Raw genomic sequence first — 17,775 nt, 5'->3', positions numbered from 1 at the left:
CGGTTTCCTCAAAGAACATGACCTTAAGTGGCAAAACTGCGTGGGCTTTTGCTCTCATGGCGCACAGACCATGGCAGAGTCAAGAAACGGGCTGCAGGCTCTAATAAAGAGGGTTGCGCCAAATGCGCATTGGACACACTGTCATTTTACCGGGAAGCACTCGCGTCAAGGCAGCTCAGCCCCGAACTCAATGAGGTTTTAACAGATGTTGCGAGCGCGGTAAATTTGATCAAAACACGAAAAAGTGGCACTTTTCATTTATTTGTTATTGAACTTGATGCAAGTTATTTGATTTATTATTGAACTTGATGCAAGTTATTTGATTTATTATTAAACTTGATGCAAGTTATAACACTTTTATTTGATTTATTATTGAACTTGATGGGAGTTATAACACTTTTTTTGATTTACTATTGAACTTGATGCACGTTATAACACTTTTATTTGATTTATTATTGAACTTGATACAAGTTATAACCCTTTTTTTGATTTACTATTGAATTTTGATGGAAGTTATAACACTTGTTTTATTTATTATTGAATTTGATGCAAGTTATTTTATTTACTATTGAACTTGATGCAAGTTATACCCCAGCTGCACAGTTATTTTATTTATTATTGAACTTGATGTTATTTTATGTTATTGAGTTTGAATGTATACAACTTGATGTTAAATTTGAAAATGTTAAGCTTGGCATTAGCGTTCTGTTGGGGCGATGGGGGCAGGTGGGGCTTGAAAACTCCCCCTTGTCCAAAGTGGGGGATGACAAAAAAAGTTTGAGAACCACTGCATTGGAGTAAAAACGGTGTATTCCTAAAGTAATTGTAAAAAAATCAGTTCTGCATATGTCCTTAAGCAATGACTGCTGGCAGACGAGAATATGTTTAACAAAGAGAATATTTCAGTCCATTGCAGTGTCTGTTTATGATACCGTAGCTTTGACCTCTTGTCCTGAACATGATCGGCGTCACTTACGTTGCATAGCTAGCTACTGCTTTCACCCGGATCTCCACTTCCTTGTTGACCTCTGCATGTATGGTTTCTCCATTTTGCGGTGTGGGGTAGACAAACTTAGGTAGGTAGAGTCCTTCTTGACATGAAGGAACAGGGGGGTCCACTGGATGCCAGTAAGAGATCAATTAAAAAATTGTTGTAATATCAGACTAGTTTACTTCAAAGTATATAAACAAAAGACAATAAAAAACATAAGGCAGCGCTAAAACCATCATATTGTTAAAAAAATAATGAATTTAATATTGAAGTAAGATCTGACTTACCCAGCAAAGAGAATTGCAAAGGCAATTTGCCAAGTGGTGGAATTGATGTGGAATCGATGGGTCTTGTAGTGGGCCAGCCTCCCCATGAGTTTGGAGTTGTAGTAGGCCAGGTCCTCCATGGGGGTGTGGTTGTAGTAGGCCAGGTCCTCCATGGGGGTGTGGTTGTAGTAGGCCAGGTCCTCCATGGGCGTGTGGTTGTAGTAGGCCAGGTCCTCCATGGGGGTGTGGTTGTAGTAGGCCAGGTCCTCCATGGGGGTGTGGTTGTAGTAGGCCAGGTCCTCCATGGGGGTGTGGTTGTAGTAGGCCAGGTCCTCCATGGGCGTGTGGTTGTAGTAGGCCAGGTCCTCCATGGGGGTGTAGTTGTAGTAGGCCAGGTCCTCCATGGGGGTGTGGTTGTAGTAGGCCAGGTCCTCCATGGGGGTGTGGTTGTAGTAGGCCAGGTCCTCCATGGGGGTGTGGTTGTAGTAGGCCAGGTCCTCCATGGGGGTGTGGTTGTAGTAGGCCAGGTCCTCCATGGGGGTGTGGTTGTACTAGGCCAGGTCCTCCACGGGTGTGGGGCTGTAGTATACCAGCCCCCCCATGGGTGTGGTGTTGTAGTAGACCTGTAACGAGTTGAAATGTACCAAGGATCAGAGGTGGGTAGAGTAGCCAGAAATTGTACAGTTATTTTAGAGATTTAATACTCAAGTAAAAGTAAGGAGTAGTCACCCAAATATTTAATTGATTAAAGTAAAAAGTATGTTGTGAAAAAACTACTCAAGTACTGAGTAACTGATGAGTAACCTGTTCGTTTAATGATTACGGCAACAAATGCACAAAAACATAAAAATAGCAATGAGCAAATTCAGAGCCAGGAATATCTCTTGAGCAACTAAAACAATAATATATAAGAAATAATAATACATTAAAATAAAAAAAAATAAGGCAAATTGAGCCACAATAACTTAACAGCATCATAGGCTCAGTAGGCATTGATTGATTGAAACTTGTATTATTAGATTGCACAGTACAGTACATATTCCGTACAATTTACCACTAAATGGTAACACCCCAATAAGTTTTTCAACGTTAATCAATTACTTAATAAATGACCAAGTCGAGGTGATCTACCTCATATATATATATACATATATGTATATATATATATATATATATATATATATATATATATATATATATATACACACATTTATATATACAGTATATAATTTATATTGATTTATTTTGCCGTTTTTGTTGACATGTTAAAGGTGTTTTAATGAATGTACATGCATGTTTAACATATAGATTCCTATCTTTCATGAAGACAAGAATATAAGTTGGTGTATTACCTGATTCTGATTACTTGCATTGATTGGAATTGGACACTAGTGCTGATAACGTCCACGTTTTCAAATGGAGGAGAAAAAAAGTTACTCCTTTCTGTCTAATACCACATGAAAGACGTTGGTTTTTGGTATCTTATTTGTCCGGTTTCCATATTCCTTTTTATACACTTTACAAAAAATACATTGGCGGCAAACTCCGTAGCTTGCTAGCTTGTTTGCGCTGGCTTTTGGAGACTTTAATTTTGTTAGCGTGGCACTTTTATTGTGAAGACAGGAACCGTGCGATCAGTCTTTAGGCTTTTGACGGGAAGTACGGTTGAAATAAAAGTGTCTTTTTTCCTTTACACTTTTGATTTATTGAAACTTTTATCAGTAGATTATTATTAGTACATATTCTGTACAATTGACCACTAAATGGTAACACCCCAATAAGTCTTTCAACTTGTTTAAGTCAGGTTCCACGTGTGACGGGCACGTGACTGCCTGGCTCTGTTTGATTGGTCCAATGTCACCAGTGACTGCATTTGATTGGTGAAACGCAAGCATGCGTAGATCCTACTTTGAATGTGTGTCTGACAAAATCAAAAACAAAGCGTGCATTAACAGATCGATAAAAAAAGTAGCGAGTAACGAGCTGAATGTAGATAAATGGAGCAGAGTAAAAGTAGTGTTCTTCTCTATAAATATACTCAAGTAAAAGTAAAAGTATGTTGCATAAAAACTACTCTTAGAAGTACAATTTATCCCAAAAATTACTCTTGTAGCTGTAACGGAGTAAATGTAGCACGTTACTACCCACCTCTGCCAAGGATCTAATGTGGTATATCTATTGGTACTTCGAGGAGTGGTCCAGTAACCATAAGCGGATGGTGCTCTCTTTCTCCTGACAGCCAAGGATGGCCTGGAAGAATGAGATCCATCACTATAGACAAGTGTGATGGGTTGTTGGGGGAAGTCCTCCACCACTAACTCAAATCCAAAAACTCTGGGGTCAGAATACACGTAGTTGTATTGCAAAGTGCACGTGTCCTGGAGAAAAAAATAACACACTTCTGGTTTATTAATAAGGCAAAGAAAGACATTATTTTTCAGCTGATTTTCAACAAACCTCATCCAACTGAAAGCCCACAGGTTGTGTGCAGGAGCTGCATTCTGTGTTGAAAAGCTTTCCATATCTGCATCGGACTCGGTCACCATCAGGGTCAAATGTCATCAGCTTATATGTACGTGGGCAGTTTTGCGGAACTCTTGAGTAAAACAAATAAACTCATCAACAAAACAAGTACAGTTTAGCAAAATAGTTTGATAGATTTTTTTTTATTAGCGAGTCATACTGTTTGCGACAAGCAGTGGGAAAAAAGTAGAACTAGTTTTTTTTCATGATGTGACATTACTCTCTTTTATGATCATTCAAGAGGAAAGGTCCACGAAAGACCGAACTGCCCTCTGCCAATGCACTGTCTGGGGTCCCCAAAAGTTTTGACACGTGGGCCACATTGGTTTAAAATAATTTGTTTGGGCAATGGGCTATTTGTGTGTGTGTGCGTACGCAACAAGAGAAGTTTCCCACACTTCTCTTTTGCAAAGTGTGTGCATGCCACCATTAGATAAATACTACTTTATCGTACTTTCTCTTTCGTTTCCTTTAAACCAAGTACAAATATGGCAGTGAGGCCGTTTTTTTATGTCATAGTTTAGCGGCTACGACGGACAGACTCACCAATGCATGGGATTCTACAAACTCCGTTTCCATATTAGTTGTAAAATTGTGTTAGATGTAAATATAAACGGAAAAGAATGATTTGCAAATCCTTTTCAACCCATATTCAAAGACAACATATTTGATTTTTTTTGCAAATAATCATTAACTTTAGAATTTGATGCCAGCAACACGTGACAAAGAAGTTGGGAAAGGTGGCAATAAATACTGATAAAGTTGAGGAATGCTCATCAACCACTTATTTGGAACATCCCACAGGTATGCATGCTAATTAGGAACAGGTGGGTGCCATGATTGGGTATAAAAACACCTTCCCAAAAAATGCTCAGTCTTTCACAAGAAAGGATGGGGCGAGGTACACCCCTTTGTCCACAACTGCGTGAGCAAATAGTCAAACAGTTTAAGAACAACGTTTCTCAAAGTGCAATTGCAAGATATTTATGGATTTCAACATCTACAGTCCATAATATCGTCAAAAGGTTCAGAGAATCTGGAGAAATCACTCCAAGCAAGCGGCATGGCCGGAAACCAACATTGAATGACCGTGACTCTCGATCCTTCAGAAGGCACTGTATTAAAAACCGACATCAACCTCTAAAGGATATCACCACATGGGCTCAGGAACACTTCAGAAAACCACTGTCACTAAATACAGTTCGTTGCTACATCTGTAAGTGCAAGTTAAAGCTCTACTATGCAAAGCGAAAGCCATTTATCAACAACATTCAGAAACGCCGCCGGCTTCTCTGGGCCTGAGATCATCTAAGATGGACTGATGCAAAGTGGAAAAGTGTTCTGTGGTCCTGAGTCCACATTTCAAATTGTTTTTGGAAATATTCGACATCGTGTCATCAGGACCAAAGGGGAAGCAAACCATCCAGACTGTTATCGATGGAAAATTGAAAAGCCAGCATCTCTGACGGTATGGGGGTGCATTAGTGCCCAAGGCATGGGTAATTTACACATCTGTGAAGGCACCATTAATGCTGAAAGGTACATACAGGTTTTGGAACAACATATGCTGCCATCTAAGCGGCGTCTTTTTCATGGACGCCCCTGCTTATTTCAGCAAGACAATGCCAAGCCACATTTAGCACGTGTTACAACAGCGTGGCTTCGTAAAAAAAGAGTGCAGGTACTTCCCTGGCCCGCCTGCAGTCCAGACCTGTCTCCCATCGAAAATCTGTGGCACATTATGAAGCGTAAGATACGACAGCGGAGACCCCGAACTGTTGAACGACTGAAGCTCTACATAAACAAGAATGGGAAAAAAATCCACTTTCAAAGCTTCAACAATTAGTTTCCTCAGTTCCCAAACATTTATTGAGTGTTGTCAGAAGAAAAGGTGATGTAACACATTGGTGAACATGCCCTTTCCCAACTACTTTGGCACGAGTTGCTGCCATGAAATTTTTTGTTAATTATTTGAAAAAAATAAAAAATAAAGTTTATGAGTTTGAACATCAAATATCTTGTCTTTGTAGTGCATTCAATTGAATATGGGTGGAAAAGGATTTGCAAATCATTGTATTCCGTTTATATTTACATTTAATACAATTTCCCAACTCATATGGGAACGGGGGTTGTACATCTGTACAGCAGAAATGGGCATGAACAACTTTTATTTTTGTTTTAAACTTGGGAGGTCCCGCGGGCCAGAGGGATCCTATAGGGATCCTTGCACTATACCATTGGCTCTGCAGATTGCTTTGGCTCAAGCACTGACATTGTCACTTGCATTACTAGAGAGGATTTTTTTTTTAGAGTGTAAATCTGATGGAGAAAAAAAATTCAAAAGACATTATGGCAGTATACCTGCTAAAACAGGAGGGTTCCGAGGTGTCGGAGAGCATGACTAAGCACAGATGCAAAAGTGTTTCTCTCTATTCGAGACTTCTCCGGCGGCTTGGGGCCCGTAGTCACTTGGGGGCCCACATCTTGAATTGTTAATTCGCCTTAAAGGCCTACTGAAAGGAGATTTTCTTATTTAAACGGGGATAGCAGGTTCATTCTATGTGTAATACTTGATCATTTCGTTATATTGCCATATTTTTGCTGAAAGGATTTAGTAGAGAACATCGACGATAAAGTTTGCAACTTTTGGTCGCTAACAGAAAAGCCCTGCCTTTACCGGAAGTCGCTCCTCCCATCCTCACATTGTTTTTAATGGGAGCCTCCAACAAAAAGAGCTATTCGGACCAAGAAAACGTCAATTTCTCCATAATTTGAGCAAGGATGAAAGATTTGTGTTTGAGGATATTGATTGCGACGGACTAGAACAAAAAAAAATGCAAATGTTTTTAGACACATTTACTAGGATAATTCTGGGAAATCCCTTATCTTTCTATTGTGTTGCTAGTGTTTTAGCTAGTTTAATATTACCTAATAGTCGGAAGGGTGTCTCCACAGGCGTGTTGACGCCAGTGTCGGATGGAAGTCGACGGCAGCTGTACGGACGGCACAAGCTCAGCTGATCTCCGGTAAGTGGCGACTTTTTACCACAATTTTCTCACCGAAAACTGCTGGTTGAAATTCGGTCGGCATCCATGTTCGCTTGACCGCTCTGATCCGTAGTAAAGGTTCACGTCCGGGAATTTTAAACAAGGAATCACCGTGTGTGTGTGTGGCTAAAGGCTAAAGCTTCCCAACTCCATATTTCTACTTTGACTTCATTATTAATTGAACAAATTGCAAAAGATTCAGCAACACAGATGTCCAAAATACTGTGTAATCATGCGGTTAAAGCAGACGACTTTTAGCTGTGTGTGTGTGCAGCGCTAATATTTCCTTACACGTCAGCATTCAGCAACGTTTTCAACAGGACACTATGTGCGAAATTTAAAATTGCAATTTAGTTAACTAAAAAGGCCGTATTAGCATGTGTTGCAATGTGAATATTTCATCATTGATATATAAACTATCAGACTGCGTGGTCGGTAGTAGTGGGTTTCAGTAGGCCTTTAAAACCCCCAGACCAAATCCAGTGCATGCCCCAAAATGTCCATAATTGTTAGTGGACCTATGCAGCGTTTTACATTACTTCCTGTGCCTTTTGAGCCTTACCGAAGGAATGGTAGAGTGCCAATAACTGGTGATGTGTTTGGCACTCCGGTATCAGATCTTATACCCAAATCCACGGTGGTCAGCTGTCTCCAATTCCAAAGGGAGTTTCGGTTAGAAATCCAGCAACAGCTAGCTGACCTGAGAGGTTTAGAAAGACAACTCTTGAACTTTTTAAAATAGGCACAGCACAGTATGTTATTATTGTACGTGTAAGTAAGTAATGTATATTTATTTATACATTGAGAGGCATTTTGTATGTCATACTAAGCTGGCAGTTGTAGCTTTGAAAGGACAAAAAAACAAAAGAATCCTACCTCAAAGAGAAAGGTTTGTCGGAAGGGAGATGTCTTGTTATTACCGTCTCTGCCTCACACCATTGCCCGTTATCCATTGGGGCGTTGCTGCTGTGATCCAGTAGGGTTCTGTTTCTGGAAACCTCATTCCCACAAATACCTTGGTAACAATTAACGGACTGAGAGCTGTAACATCCATCGAAGGTTGCCCTGTTACGAATAGTGACCTGTTAAAAAGAATCCCAAAAGATAAGTTGTGTTTGAGATACCGTTGAAAATTAGTCACTATTTTCAAAAATCCCAATCTGTGCATATCCAAATATATCCATTTATTAAAGTCAAAAGGCTACAACAGAAATATCCCACACTTCTCTTTTGTAAAGTAAATATATACAGCAGATATGAGCATCTCTATCAACAATATCATTTGCCTGAGTGGCTGAACATGTCTTGTTTAAAAAAACACAAAAAAAACCCCCAAAAGATCCTGGTCATGTTCTGCAAAGTGCAGAACATTCTATTAAACTATACATTTAGGGACTAATCTACCAAGATCCAAATCCCGCTTGTTAAACAGCTCGTGCAAACAATAAAATGATGTGTACCAATTGATCTACAAAAGTTGATAACAAGTGCAAACGTGGTGCGGAACGCCTTAATTAAAGTTTTTAACTGTACACACACTATTATGTTAGTATATGGAAACACTCATTTACCTCTACATTCATGTTATTATTCTCTCCATTCAACATGTGGGGTTTTGCAATGTTGAACAAGCAGCACTCATCTACGAGATGTAACACATTTTTGACAATATAGTACAGGGGTCGGGAACCTTTTTGTGTGAGAGAGCCATGAAAGCCAAATATTTCAAAATGTATTTCCGTGAGAGCCATATCATATTTTTTAACACTGAATACAACTAAATGTGTGCATTTTTAAGACCAACATTATTAGAGTACCGCATTTTTTGGAGTATAAGTCGCTCCGGAGTATAAATCGCACCAGCCGAAAATGCATAATAAGTCGCATTTTTTGTGGACATTTATTTGATAAAACCCAACACCAAGAATAGACATTTGAAAGGCAATTTAAAATAAATAAAGGATAGTGAACAACAGGCTGAATAAGTGTACGTTATATGACGCATAAATAACCAACTGAGAAGGTGCCTGGTATGTTAACGTAACATATTATGGTAAGAGTCATTCAAATAACTATAACATATAGAACATGCTATACCTTTACCAAACAATCTGTCACTCTTAATCCATAAATCCCATGAAATCTTATACGTCTAGTCCCTTACGTGAATTAGCTATATAATATCATTTGACATTTTACGGTAATGTGTTAATAATTGCACACATAAATCGCTCCTGAGTATAAGTCGCACCCCCGGCCAAACTATGAAAAAAACTGTGACTTATAGTCCAAAAAAATACGGTATAATAAGTCTCTTATTCTTTTTAATAACGTTGTTATTAAAGCTAACCAATAATAAATATATAACACTTCTTACCAATAATGCGACTTCTCGAACAGGTGCGGAAGAAAATAGATGGTTGGATTAAAATGCATGAGAATGTTTTATAATTTGAACGTTATTTTTAACACTGTGATTAACAGCGGAATTATTCATTACTTATCATGCTAAGCAATGTCTGCTAAGATTAATCTGAGAGCCAGATGCAGTCATCAAAAGAGCCGGATCTAGCTCTAGAGCCATAGGTTCCCTACCCCTGATATAGTATCACAGTCTAGACCACAGAAACTATTTTTAGCATGCTGGCAAATTTCACTCCAAAATACAGCCTGACAGATAAAACTGTTACCAAGTTTTGTGAAAATAAATTACATGTATTCAAGTAGAGTGCTTAAAAACTTTCTTGGATGACATTCTGGCGATAAAATTGCATTTGTGGTCAAATATTACGGTCTTTTCTTGGTAAATTTTAGTTATGCAATAGTGTACTCACCTTTGATTAATTATAATTCATTCCAAAATGCGATTAATCTGATTAAAAAAAAAATATCATTGTTTAACAGCCCTTATATTTACATTATGTCCGAATATGAATCTAGTTACTGCAGAAGTTGTTTTGTTTTTGTCAAAACGTGGACTTTGGGGTGTTTGTTTTCCCGAGATGCAAGTAAAGTTGGAGTGGACATGGCGTGAAGGTAAAGACATCATTTATTTTAACACTAACAAAATGAACAAACAAAAGGCGCGCACAAGGCGGAAGAACAAACTTGGCTTTGAAAACAATTAAACTAGCACTTGGGCTAAAGCTATGGACATGAAAACAAAAACACTTACTGAGACATAAAAATAGACAAAACTCACTTGGCATGGAACTATGGTAAAATAGGTAGCAGAAGTCATCAGAGGTAATGTCGCCAGTCGACCAACAGAAAAAGACAGGCTTAAATAACAGTCACATGATTGACACAGGTGCGTGTGTCCAAATGAGCAACAGGTGAGACTAATAGGTAACCATGGAAACAAAACAAGGGAGTGAAAAAAAAAACAACTTACAGAGTCCAAAGGTCAACAAAATATAGCTAAACAAGACACGATCAAAAGACATGACAGTTTTAATTTTACTTTTTGAATCAAGCCATTGCAACAAAATATGAATGATATGATAATAAATACCACTATTTACTGTATGCCACTATTTGAATGATAGTAATATAACATAATTGTAATGTGCTATACATTTTATTGGAACACATTCAAATAACAATTTTACATATTTTATATCATGGATAGTAAAAATATACTGTCTGAATGCACCACCATAATTGACAAGAGAAAAAAAAAACCAGCATGAATTTTTTAATCCCTTCATAAAGTTTGAAATGACAAAAACAACACAACTACACAAATCTATTAGTGGTAATATTCGATCACTCACGATAAACGTCCCGTCAGAGTTTTTCCCGCCATAGCTATAGGTGGTGAGTCCTCCAAAGTGGTGTGACGCAGACACCACTGAGACCAGGACCAGCTGCAGCAGAGGCACTGGTGTCAAAACCATGATGCCCCAACCTCACCTTTGCTCTGCTCAAAAAGGTCTGTTGTTTGCGTGCGCTCTCCGCATCTTTATACATGCGCACAAGCCCAGATTTTGCAGGAAACGTGGTATCGCCTATTGTACTGGTATGTCCAGTATGTTTTTAAGAACAATGAGTCCAAACAGGTTTCATTGAACAAACAAACTTTGGATGCTTTACTGCAAAAATATTCATGGGAATGCAAAGTGGCGGTCATTCAACTGCAACAACACTTCTTTCAGTATGAATAACATAGCCATCCATTAACAGTACGTGCATTGTGGGCTTATACCCTATCTACACAAAAGTATGAATACAGGTCCATTTAAAATACCTAACCTAAACCTGAAGATAACGTTTTACAAGTAATTAGTAATGTATGTAAAGCAGTACATACTGGATCATTTGATATCAGTGAAACAATATTTACTAGCTTTTTTTTAATGTGTTATCATGTCTGTGATCATGTTTTGTTTAAGTCGTCTTCTGTTTGGTTTTTGGACCCTCGGTTCCTGCTTTTTCACTCTCTTGTTTTGTCACCATAGCAACCATTAGTTTCACCTGTGTCACATTTTGAGTCACGCACCTGATTTCACTGATCATATCACTATTATTTTAACCGATAGTTGCCAGGAAGACATTACCTCTGCTCACTTCATGCCATGCTTCTTCTGATACTTACGCCTGTTCATAGTTATGCTTCTTGCCATGCCACATAAGTTTTGTTTTTTCATGTCACACTTAACAAGTTTTGCTTCATGTTCATAGTTTCTGCCTTTGTGCAAGTTTTTGTTTCATTAGCCAAGGTTTTGTAGTTCCGCTTTGTGCGCGCCTTTTGTTCCTTTTTTATAGTAATAAATAAATATGTCCTTACTTTCATGCCTTGCCCGCTCCAACTTTCCTTTGCATCCCGGGAAAACAAACCCCAAAGCCCACATACTGACATGTGTTAGGTATCCCAAGGCACCACGCCTTGGGATAAATACAACTGAATAGCAGACGGCACATTCAACATTCGAAAAGCATTAAACACATTCACATTGTAAGGGTATGATGGCTAAGAAGAGATTTTTTTTGTTATTATCCTATCTATTTATGTAGTCGTTCACTCTACCAGTGGTTCTCGACCTTTTTTCAGTGATGTACCCCCTGTGAACATTTTTTTAATTCAAGTACCCCCTAATCAGATCAAAGCATTTTTGATTGAAAAAAAGAGATAAAGAAGTAAAATACAACATTATGTCATTAGTTTTGTCACGATACAGAATCGAACCCACGTTTCCTCGGCGGCTGGAGCTGCGTGCGCCAAGAGAGGCCTCTGCTGACAGTGCACTCAGACTCGCCCTCACTCGTGCTGAGTGCAGCACGCCCAAGCAGCAACAAGCCTGCAGCCTGTCAAGAATCAACACACCTGGATTTGATGAGAGGGAGCAGCGTAAAAGCCAGCAGACCCGAGGAACCTTTGCCAGAACGTCGCTATCTTCTCAGTAAGCGTTACGTCTGGCATTCCCTCTCCTCTGCTTTGCTCTTTGCTCTCTCCGAGTCTCCCTTGTTCATGTCCCTTGTGTTTTCCACAGTGACTCCCCTGTCTTCCGTGATCGTACCTTGCCTCTCAACATCCATCCGGATTCATAACTGCCTTCCTCGATCCACGACCTCCCTGCTCAGACCCAGACCACGCTGCCTCGCTCCTGCCCCAGACATCTTGCCTACTCACGAACTGCCTCTTCGCCTTGCCCCTCTGGATTCGACGAAGGATACAACCAACACTCACAGACAACAAACCCTGGTAACATTTACATTATTAATATTACACATAGTCATCACTCATTCACTTAGAGTAGCATACACACGCCATGTATCATCAAAGGTTTAAATAAACCTTGTGAACCCCAGTTGTGCCCTGGTTGTCGCCTCCTTCCCTCCTCTGTACATAACAAGTTTCTGATTTATTAAATTGTGTAACGGTGCAAAATATTGCTCATTTGTAGTGGTCTTCCTTGAACTATTTGGAAAGAAAGATATAAGAAATAATATATAAGAAAGATAGGCACCAGCGACCCCAAAGGGAATAAGCGGTAGAAAATGAATGGATGGATGGATATAAAAATAACTAAAAACTTGTTGAAAAACAAACAAGTAATTCGATTATAAATAAAGATTTCTACACATAGAAGTAATCATCAGCTTAAAGTGCCCTCTTTGGGGATTGTAATAGAGATCCATATGGATTCATGAACTTAATTCTAAACATTTGTTTACAAAAAAATAAATCTTTAACATCAATATTTATGGAACATGTCCACAAAAAATCTAGCTGTCAACACTGAATATTGCATTGTTGCATTTATTTTCACAGTTTATGAACTTACATTCATATTTTGTTGAGGTATTATTCGATAAATTTATTTATAAAGGATTTTTGAATTGTTGCTATTTTTATATTTTTTTAAAAATCTCACGTACCCCTTGGCATACCTTCAAGTACCCCCAGGGGTACGCATACCCCCATTTGAGAACCACAGCACTATACAAACATTTCTGTGACATTTTTTCTGTCCAATGTAAAGGAGATGTGAACAAAACACAGTCACATGCGGTATAGTGTGTTTGTGTGTGTGTTTTCTTAACTAAATTATTTTGTTTAGGAGATTAAGAAGGAAGAGGGAAATCATTTTGTGTGTGCTGCGCAGTCTGTTCCGAGGATGACGAGTCAAAGCCAGGAAAACAGTTTTCCTTTTGCCGCTAAATGTTTTCTACTCGTTCGCCTGCCATGTTTTTTGCCCCTGACGAATAATTGTGACATTTGGTGCCTTTTGATGACATATATGTAGGACAAACACGACCCGAGTGTCCAGACTGCACTTGCATTGGATACATATTGGATTCAGTACCACATACAAAAGAGCCCATGGTCAGATTCAAATAACCCATACTGTTGACTAGGCTGACCATACTGTATGTCCTCTTTTCCCCGGACATGTCCTCTTTTGCGGGACTGTCCGGGGTGTCCAGGCGGGGTTTCTTAAATGCCTCAGAAGTCTGGCGTTTTGTGTTAAGGTTGCGTGTATTTTCAACATGCGTACAGGTTTAAAAGGGGCAAAAACAAAACAAATTGTGAAGGTGTGCGCACGCAGCAACATTCGTGAGGGAGGGACAGAGAGCGAGAGAGCGAGGTAGTGGATTTACTGTCAATCAAGGCATACTTGGTCAACAGCCATACAGGTCACACTGAGGGTTGTGTGAACAACTTTAACACTGTTACAAATATGCGCCACACTGTGAACCCACACCACATAAGAATGACAAACACATTTCAGGAGAACATCCGCACCGTAACACAACATACAGTAAACACAACAGAACAAATACCCAGAACCCCTTGCAACACTGACTCTTCTGGAATGATACAACCCCGATTACGTCACATCAAATATTCCAGTTTGAAAAATATTTTTAGGGGAAGATTTTGCCTATTTTGTGTGTTTGCCATAAAAAACATAGTTTGGTTTGACAAAAAAGGATAGAAAGCAAACAAAACAAACAAAAAAAAAAAACATTTTGAAATGGGGAATATATCTGATGTTGATGTAGACTCCAGAGATTTAAGCTTTAAAGATAAAACATACTAAGTATGCCCTGGCACACCATTATCATCATTTCATGACCCAAGCAAAACATTTTTACACTTTTATACTGAAATAAATACACCTACAACTTATTAAATAAAAACATAGAAAAAGCTACCAGCAGCGGTAAAGTTTAGATCCATGAGGGAAATAAGAAAATGAATCCTTATAATGCATACACATTTGTCTTCTTTTTTTATTGTTTCTTTGAATGAATGAAGTAACATTTATGACAACCTTTTTCCAGAACACAACATAGAATGTGAGATATAACAGGACAATGCATACATTTATAATTTGTTTTCAAAACGCTTACAAAAAAGTGGGACCCCAAAAATTTACTGTGGGACCCCATTTTTATGACTTGATGGGGTCCATGGGACCCCATTTTGAAAATTCCTAGCGCCAACACTGCTGTCAACAGAGGAGAAAAAAATGCTTTATTTGAATAAATATATTATTTATAAAGCAAGTTGAAGTATCATTGGCAAATGTTCACAGAGTCCCGGCCTTGGCACGCATATATGTGTCTTCTTTTTGGCATTTCACAATATGGTCAGCCTACTGTGGACACTACAGAACCTGGAAAAATGGACACATGGGCAAAGAAATTGTAATTGTGAATGTAGCCTTAGTCATTGTTTGCATGCCCATTTTCAGTATGATGTCGTACAATAAAATATTACATTTGTTAACACGTTTTTGTGAATAACATTTTTCTACACAAATTAAATAATTTAATCTTCTTTCAAACTGATCAATTCGAACTGAAAAAAAATCACATTACATGTACTTGTAGTAGTTTTATAAGGTATTACACTGTGTATTTGGTAATGGGAAAGCTCATGTTCAGGAAGTATACTTGATATGCCTGTAGGCCACCTTCAAGTGTTTTTCATTCCTGCTCAGTCCAGCACTGCTATTGTGTGCAAAGCCGTACTTAACAAACAAGCAAAAAAATCTGGTTCAGCAATTGGACCACTAAACTAACCAATCTCTACCGTGTTTATATGTTTCTCAAGGTATTTGAGCATTTTCTTTGAGGTGGACAAAATGGCAATGAGATCTTTGTTTTGTTCAATTTAATTGAAGACTGCATTCCTTTGAACCATTTGTTTTATTACTTTTGACAGAATCATGATAGCGGTCGGATCTACATCCATGTGACACCACTGAAACCTAGTCGGTATACAGTACTACAGTACGTATCACCACAATCTATTTCTCTCTTCAAATAAAAACGACATTTCATAATAATATGGGCAAAATCTAACAAATCTGATTTGACTTTGAAAGTCCTTTGTTGTAGACAGCCATGTAAAAAGCAACAATATAATTGTTTTTCACTTTTTAAATGATGACTGTTGCTCATATGTCTATTAACAAGTTTCGTTTGTACACTGTAAAAAAAAAATTCTGTACAAAAACGGTCATCTACTGGCAGCTACGGCTGCCAAACAAAAACCATAAAATTAAAGTAAAACACTGTGAACTAAATAATGATCAAAAACATATTTACAGAAATGTTCATGAAACGTTTTGCGGAAAAATATCGTAATTTTACAGATTTTTACTAAATTATTAAGATCAAACACCTTTAAGAAAGTGGCGATGCAAACAGTTCTGCAGAAAAATACCTTTATTTTACAGAGTTTTTCCAAATTATTATGATCAACCAACTTTAATGAAGTGACAATGCTGGCAGTTCCACACAAAAATACCATTATTTTACAGATTTTTTCTGAATTGTTAAGATCAGGGGTTTCAAAGTCAATTTACCTGGGGGCCACTGGATGCAGAAACTACGTGAGAAGTGGATTCACCGTCTTTGAATGGCTATCTCGACCTGGCAACATACTTGTCAATCCTCCAGATTGTAACGAGAGACTTCCTGTGACCCTCGCGAAGGATTGTTCCGATAGACCGGAAATGTATTTTAAGGTTGTGCCGTGACAGCACTGCCTTCATCGTCCTCGGCAACCTTTCGTCACATTCGTTCATTCACCAAACAAGCAGCGTGCCGACTGAGAGGCATGTTGTGCAAGGCTTCGTTGGTCCATGGTCATTCAGTATTGACTGCAAGACATACTTGATCAACAGCCATACAGGTCACACTGACGGTGGCTGTACAAACAAATTTAACACTGTTACAAATATTCGCCACATTGTGAACCCACATCAAACAAGAATGACAAACACATTTCGGGAGAACATCTTCACCGTAACACAAGATAAACACAAAAGAACAAATAATGGCGGTATAGCTCGGTTGGTAGAGCGGCTGTGCCAGCAACTTGAGGTTTGCAGGTTCGATCTCAGCTTGCACCATCCTACTCACTGCCGTTGTGTCCTTGGGCAACACACTTTACCCACCTGCTCCCAGTGCCACCCACACTGGTTTTAAATGTAACTTAGATATTGGGTTTCACAATGTAAAGCGCTTTGAGTCACTTGAGAAAAGCGCTATATAAAATATAGAAAGACAAAAAGAAAAAAAAATACACAGAATGCCATGCAGCGCTACTTTTCCGGGCTACACCCCCGCCACCACCCCACGTCACCGCCCCCCTCCATGCGTCGATTGAGGAGGGGTGTAGCCCGGAAGAGTAGCGCTGCATGGGCTTCTGGGTATTTGTTTTTTTGTGTTTATTTTGTGTTACGGTGAAGATGTTCTCCCGAAATGTGTTTGTCATTCTTGTTTGATGTGGGTTCACAATGTGGCACATATTTGTAACAGTGCTAAAGTTGTTTGTACAGCCACCCAGTGTGACTTGTATGGCTGTTGATCAAGTATGTCTTGCAGTCACCAACTTGTGTCGTATTACAGAGAAAAATGTTAAATTTTTAGTATGAACATAAACCTTTATATAACAGGCTACCAATATTTTTCAACTTGAATATGAAAATACACATAAATATTAAATAAATAAGATTTTCCTTAAAATTACATATAAAACTGTTAGATTGTTAGTATGGACAAGGACTTTTATATAACAAGCTACATATTAAATGAAAGTTAATTACTGTAATTTTACATGAATTTGAAAGTAATTTGAGAAAACAGAAAATGATATGTATTATTAGTTTTGTATTTTTCTGTAAAAAAAATAAAAATATACATAGTTTGTCATTACTGGCATATTACTTAAAATAACAGGCGGTTTTGTTTATTTACAGATAATGTCTTCAATTCTACAGTTTTATAACCTATTTAAAAAAAAATAGAAAAATTACAGTAGAAATTTAGAGTAAATTACCATAAAAATAGGATTTTTTTTTACAGTGTATGACAGTCGGAAATAGGGTTGCACGATATAGATGATATCTAATATAAATTTGGTCATTGAGACGATAGAGCTTTTACTATACTGTTGTTATGTTGTAATATTGAATATTGATGACAC

The 17,775-nt window shown here is 38.3% G+C and overlaps 2 protein-coding genes across 5 annotated transcripts in view; one reads left to right on the top strand and one right to left on the bottom strand.

The window, feature by feature from the left end:
- Positions 1-10,781, bottom strand: part of LOC133543080 (uncharacterized) — a 28,750-nt gene extending 17,969 nt beyond the window's left edge. Inside the window, exons 1-7 of one of the 2 annotated variants that reach the window (XM_061887496.1) lie at positions 10,604-10,781; positions 7,704-7,909; positions 7,390-7,527; positions 3,715-3,853; positions 3,406-3,635; positions 1,279-1,880; positions 977-1,118 (exon numbers count right to left, since the gene is read on the bottom strand). In XM_061887496.1, coding sequence (XP_061743480.1) covers positions 977-1,118; positions 1,279-1,880; positions 3,406-3,635; positions 3,715-3,853; positions 7,390-7,527; positions 7,704-7,909; positions 10,604-10,726 — 1,580 coding nt within the window. In that variant the 5' untranslated portion in view covers positions 10,727-10,781. The remainder of the gene's footprint in view (positions 1-976; positions 1,119-1,278; positions 1,881-3,405; positions 3,636-3,714; positions 3,854-7,389; positions 7,528-7,703; positions 7,910-10,603) is intronic. The other variant, XM_061887495.1, reaches the window with a different exon arrangement.
- The window catches only part of LOC133543081 (uncharacterized), a 73,086-nt gene extending 60,369 nt beyond the window's left edge, over positions 1-12,717 (top strand). Inside the window, exons 2-4 of one of the 3 annotated variants that reach the window (XR_009804295.1) lie at positions 6,736-6,806; positions 11,992-12,229; positions 12,320-12,717. Coding sequence is in view for 2 of the 3 variants with exons in the window: in XM_061887497.1 (XP_061743481.1) it covers positions 12,008-12,229; positions 12,320-12,618 (521 nt within the window). In the remaining variant the exon portion in view is untranslated. The remainder of the gene's footprint in view (positions 1-6,735; positions 6,807-11,991; positions 12,230-12,319) is intronic. The other 2 variants (XM_061887498.1, XM_061887497.1) reach the window with 2 other exon arrangements.
- The last annotated feature ends 5,058 nt before the right edge of the window (positions 12,718-17,775 follow it).

The sequence above is a fragment of the Nerophis ophidion genome, linkage group LG25 (genome assembly GCF_033978795.1).
Source record: "Nerophis ophidion isolate RoL-2023_Sa linkage group LG25, RoL_Noph_v1.0, whole genome shotgun sequence".
Taxonomy (NCBI): Eukaryota; Metazoa; Chordata; class Actinopteri; order Syngnathiformes; family Syngnathidae; genus Nerophis; species Nerophis ophidion.
The sequence above is the reverse complement of the archived record's forward strand: the minus strand, read 5'-3'. Positions and strand labels throughout refer to the sequence as shown.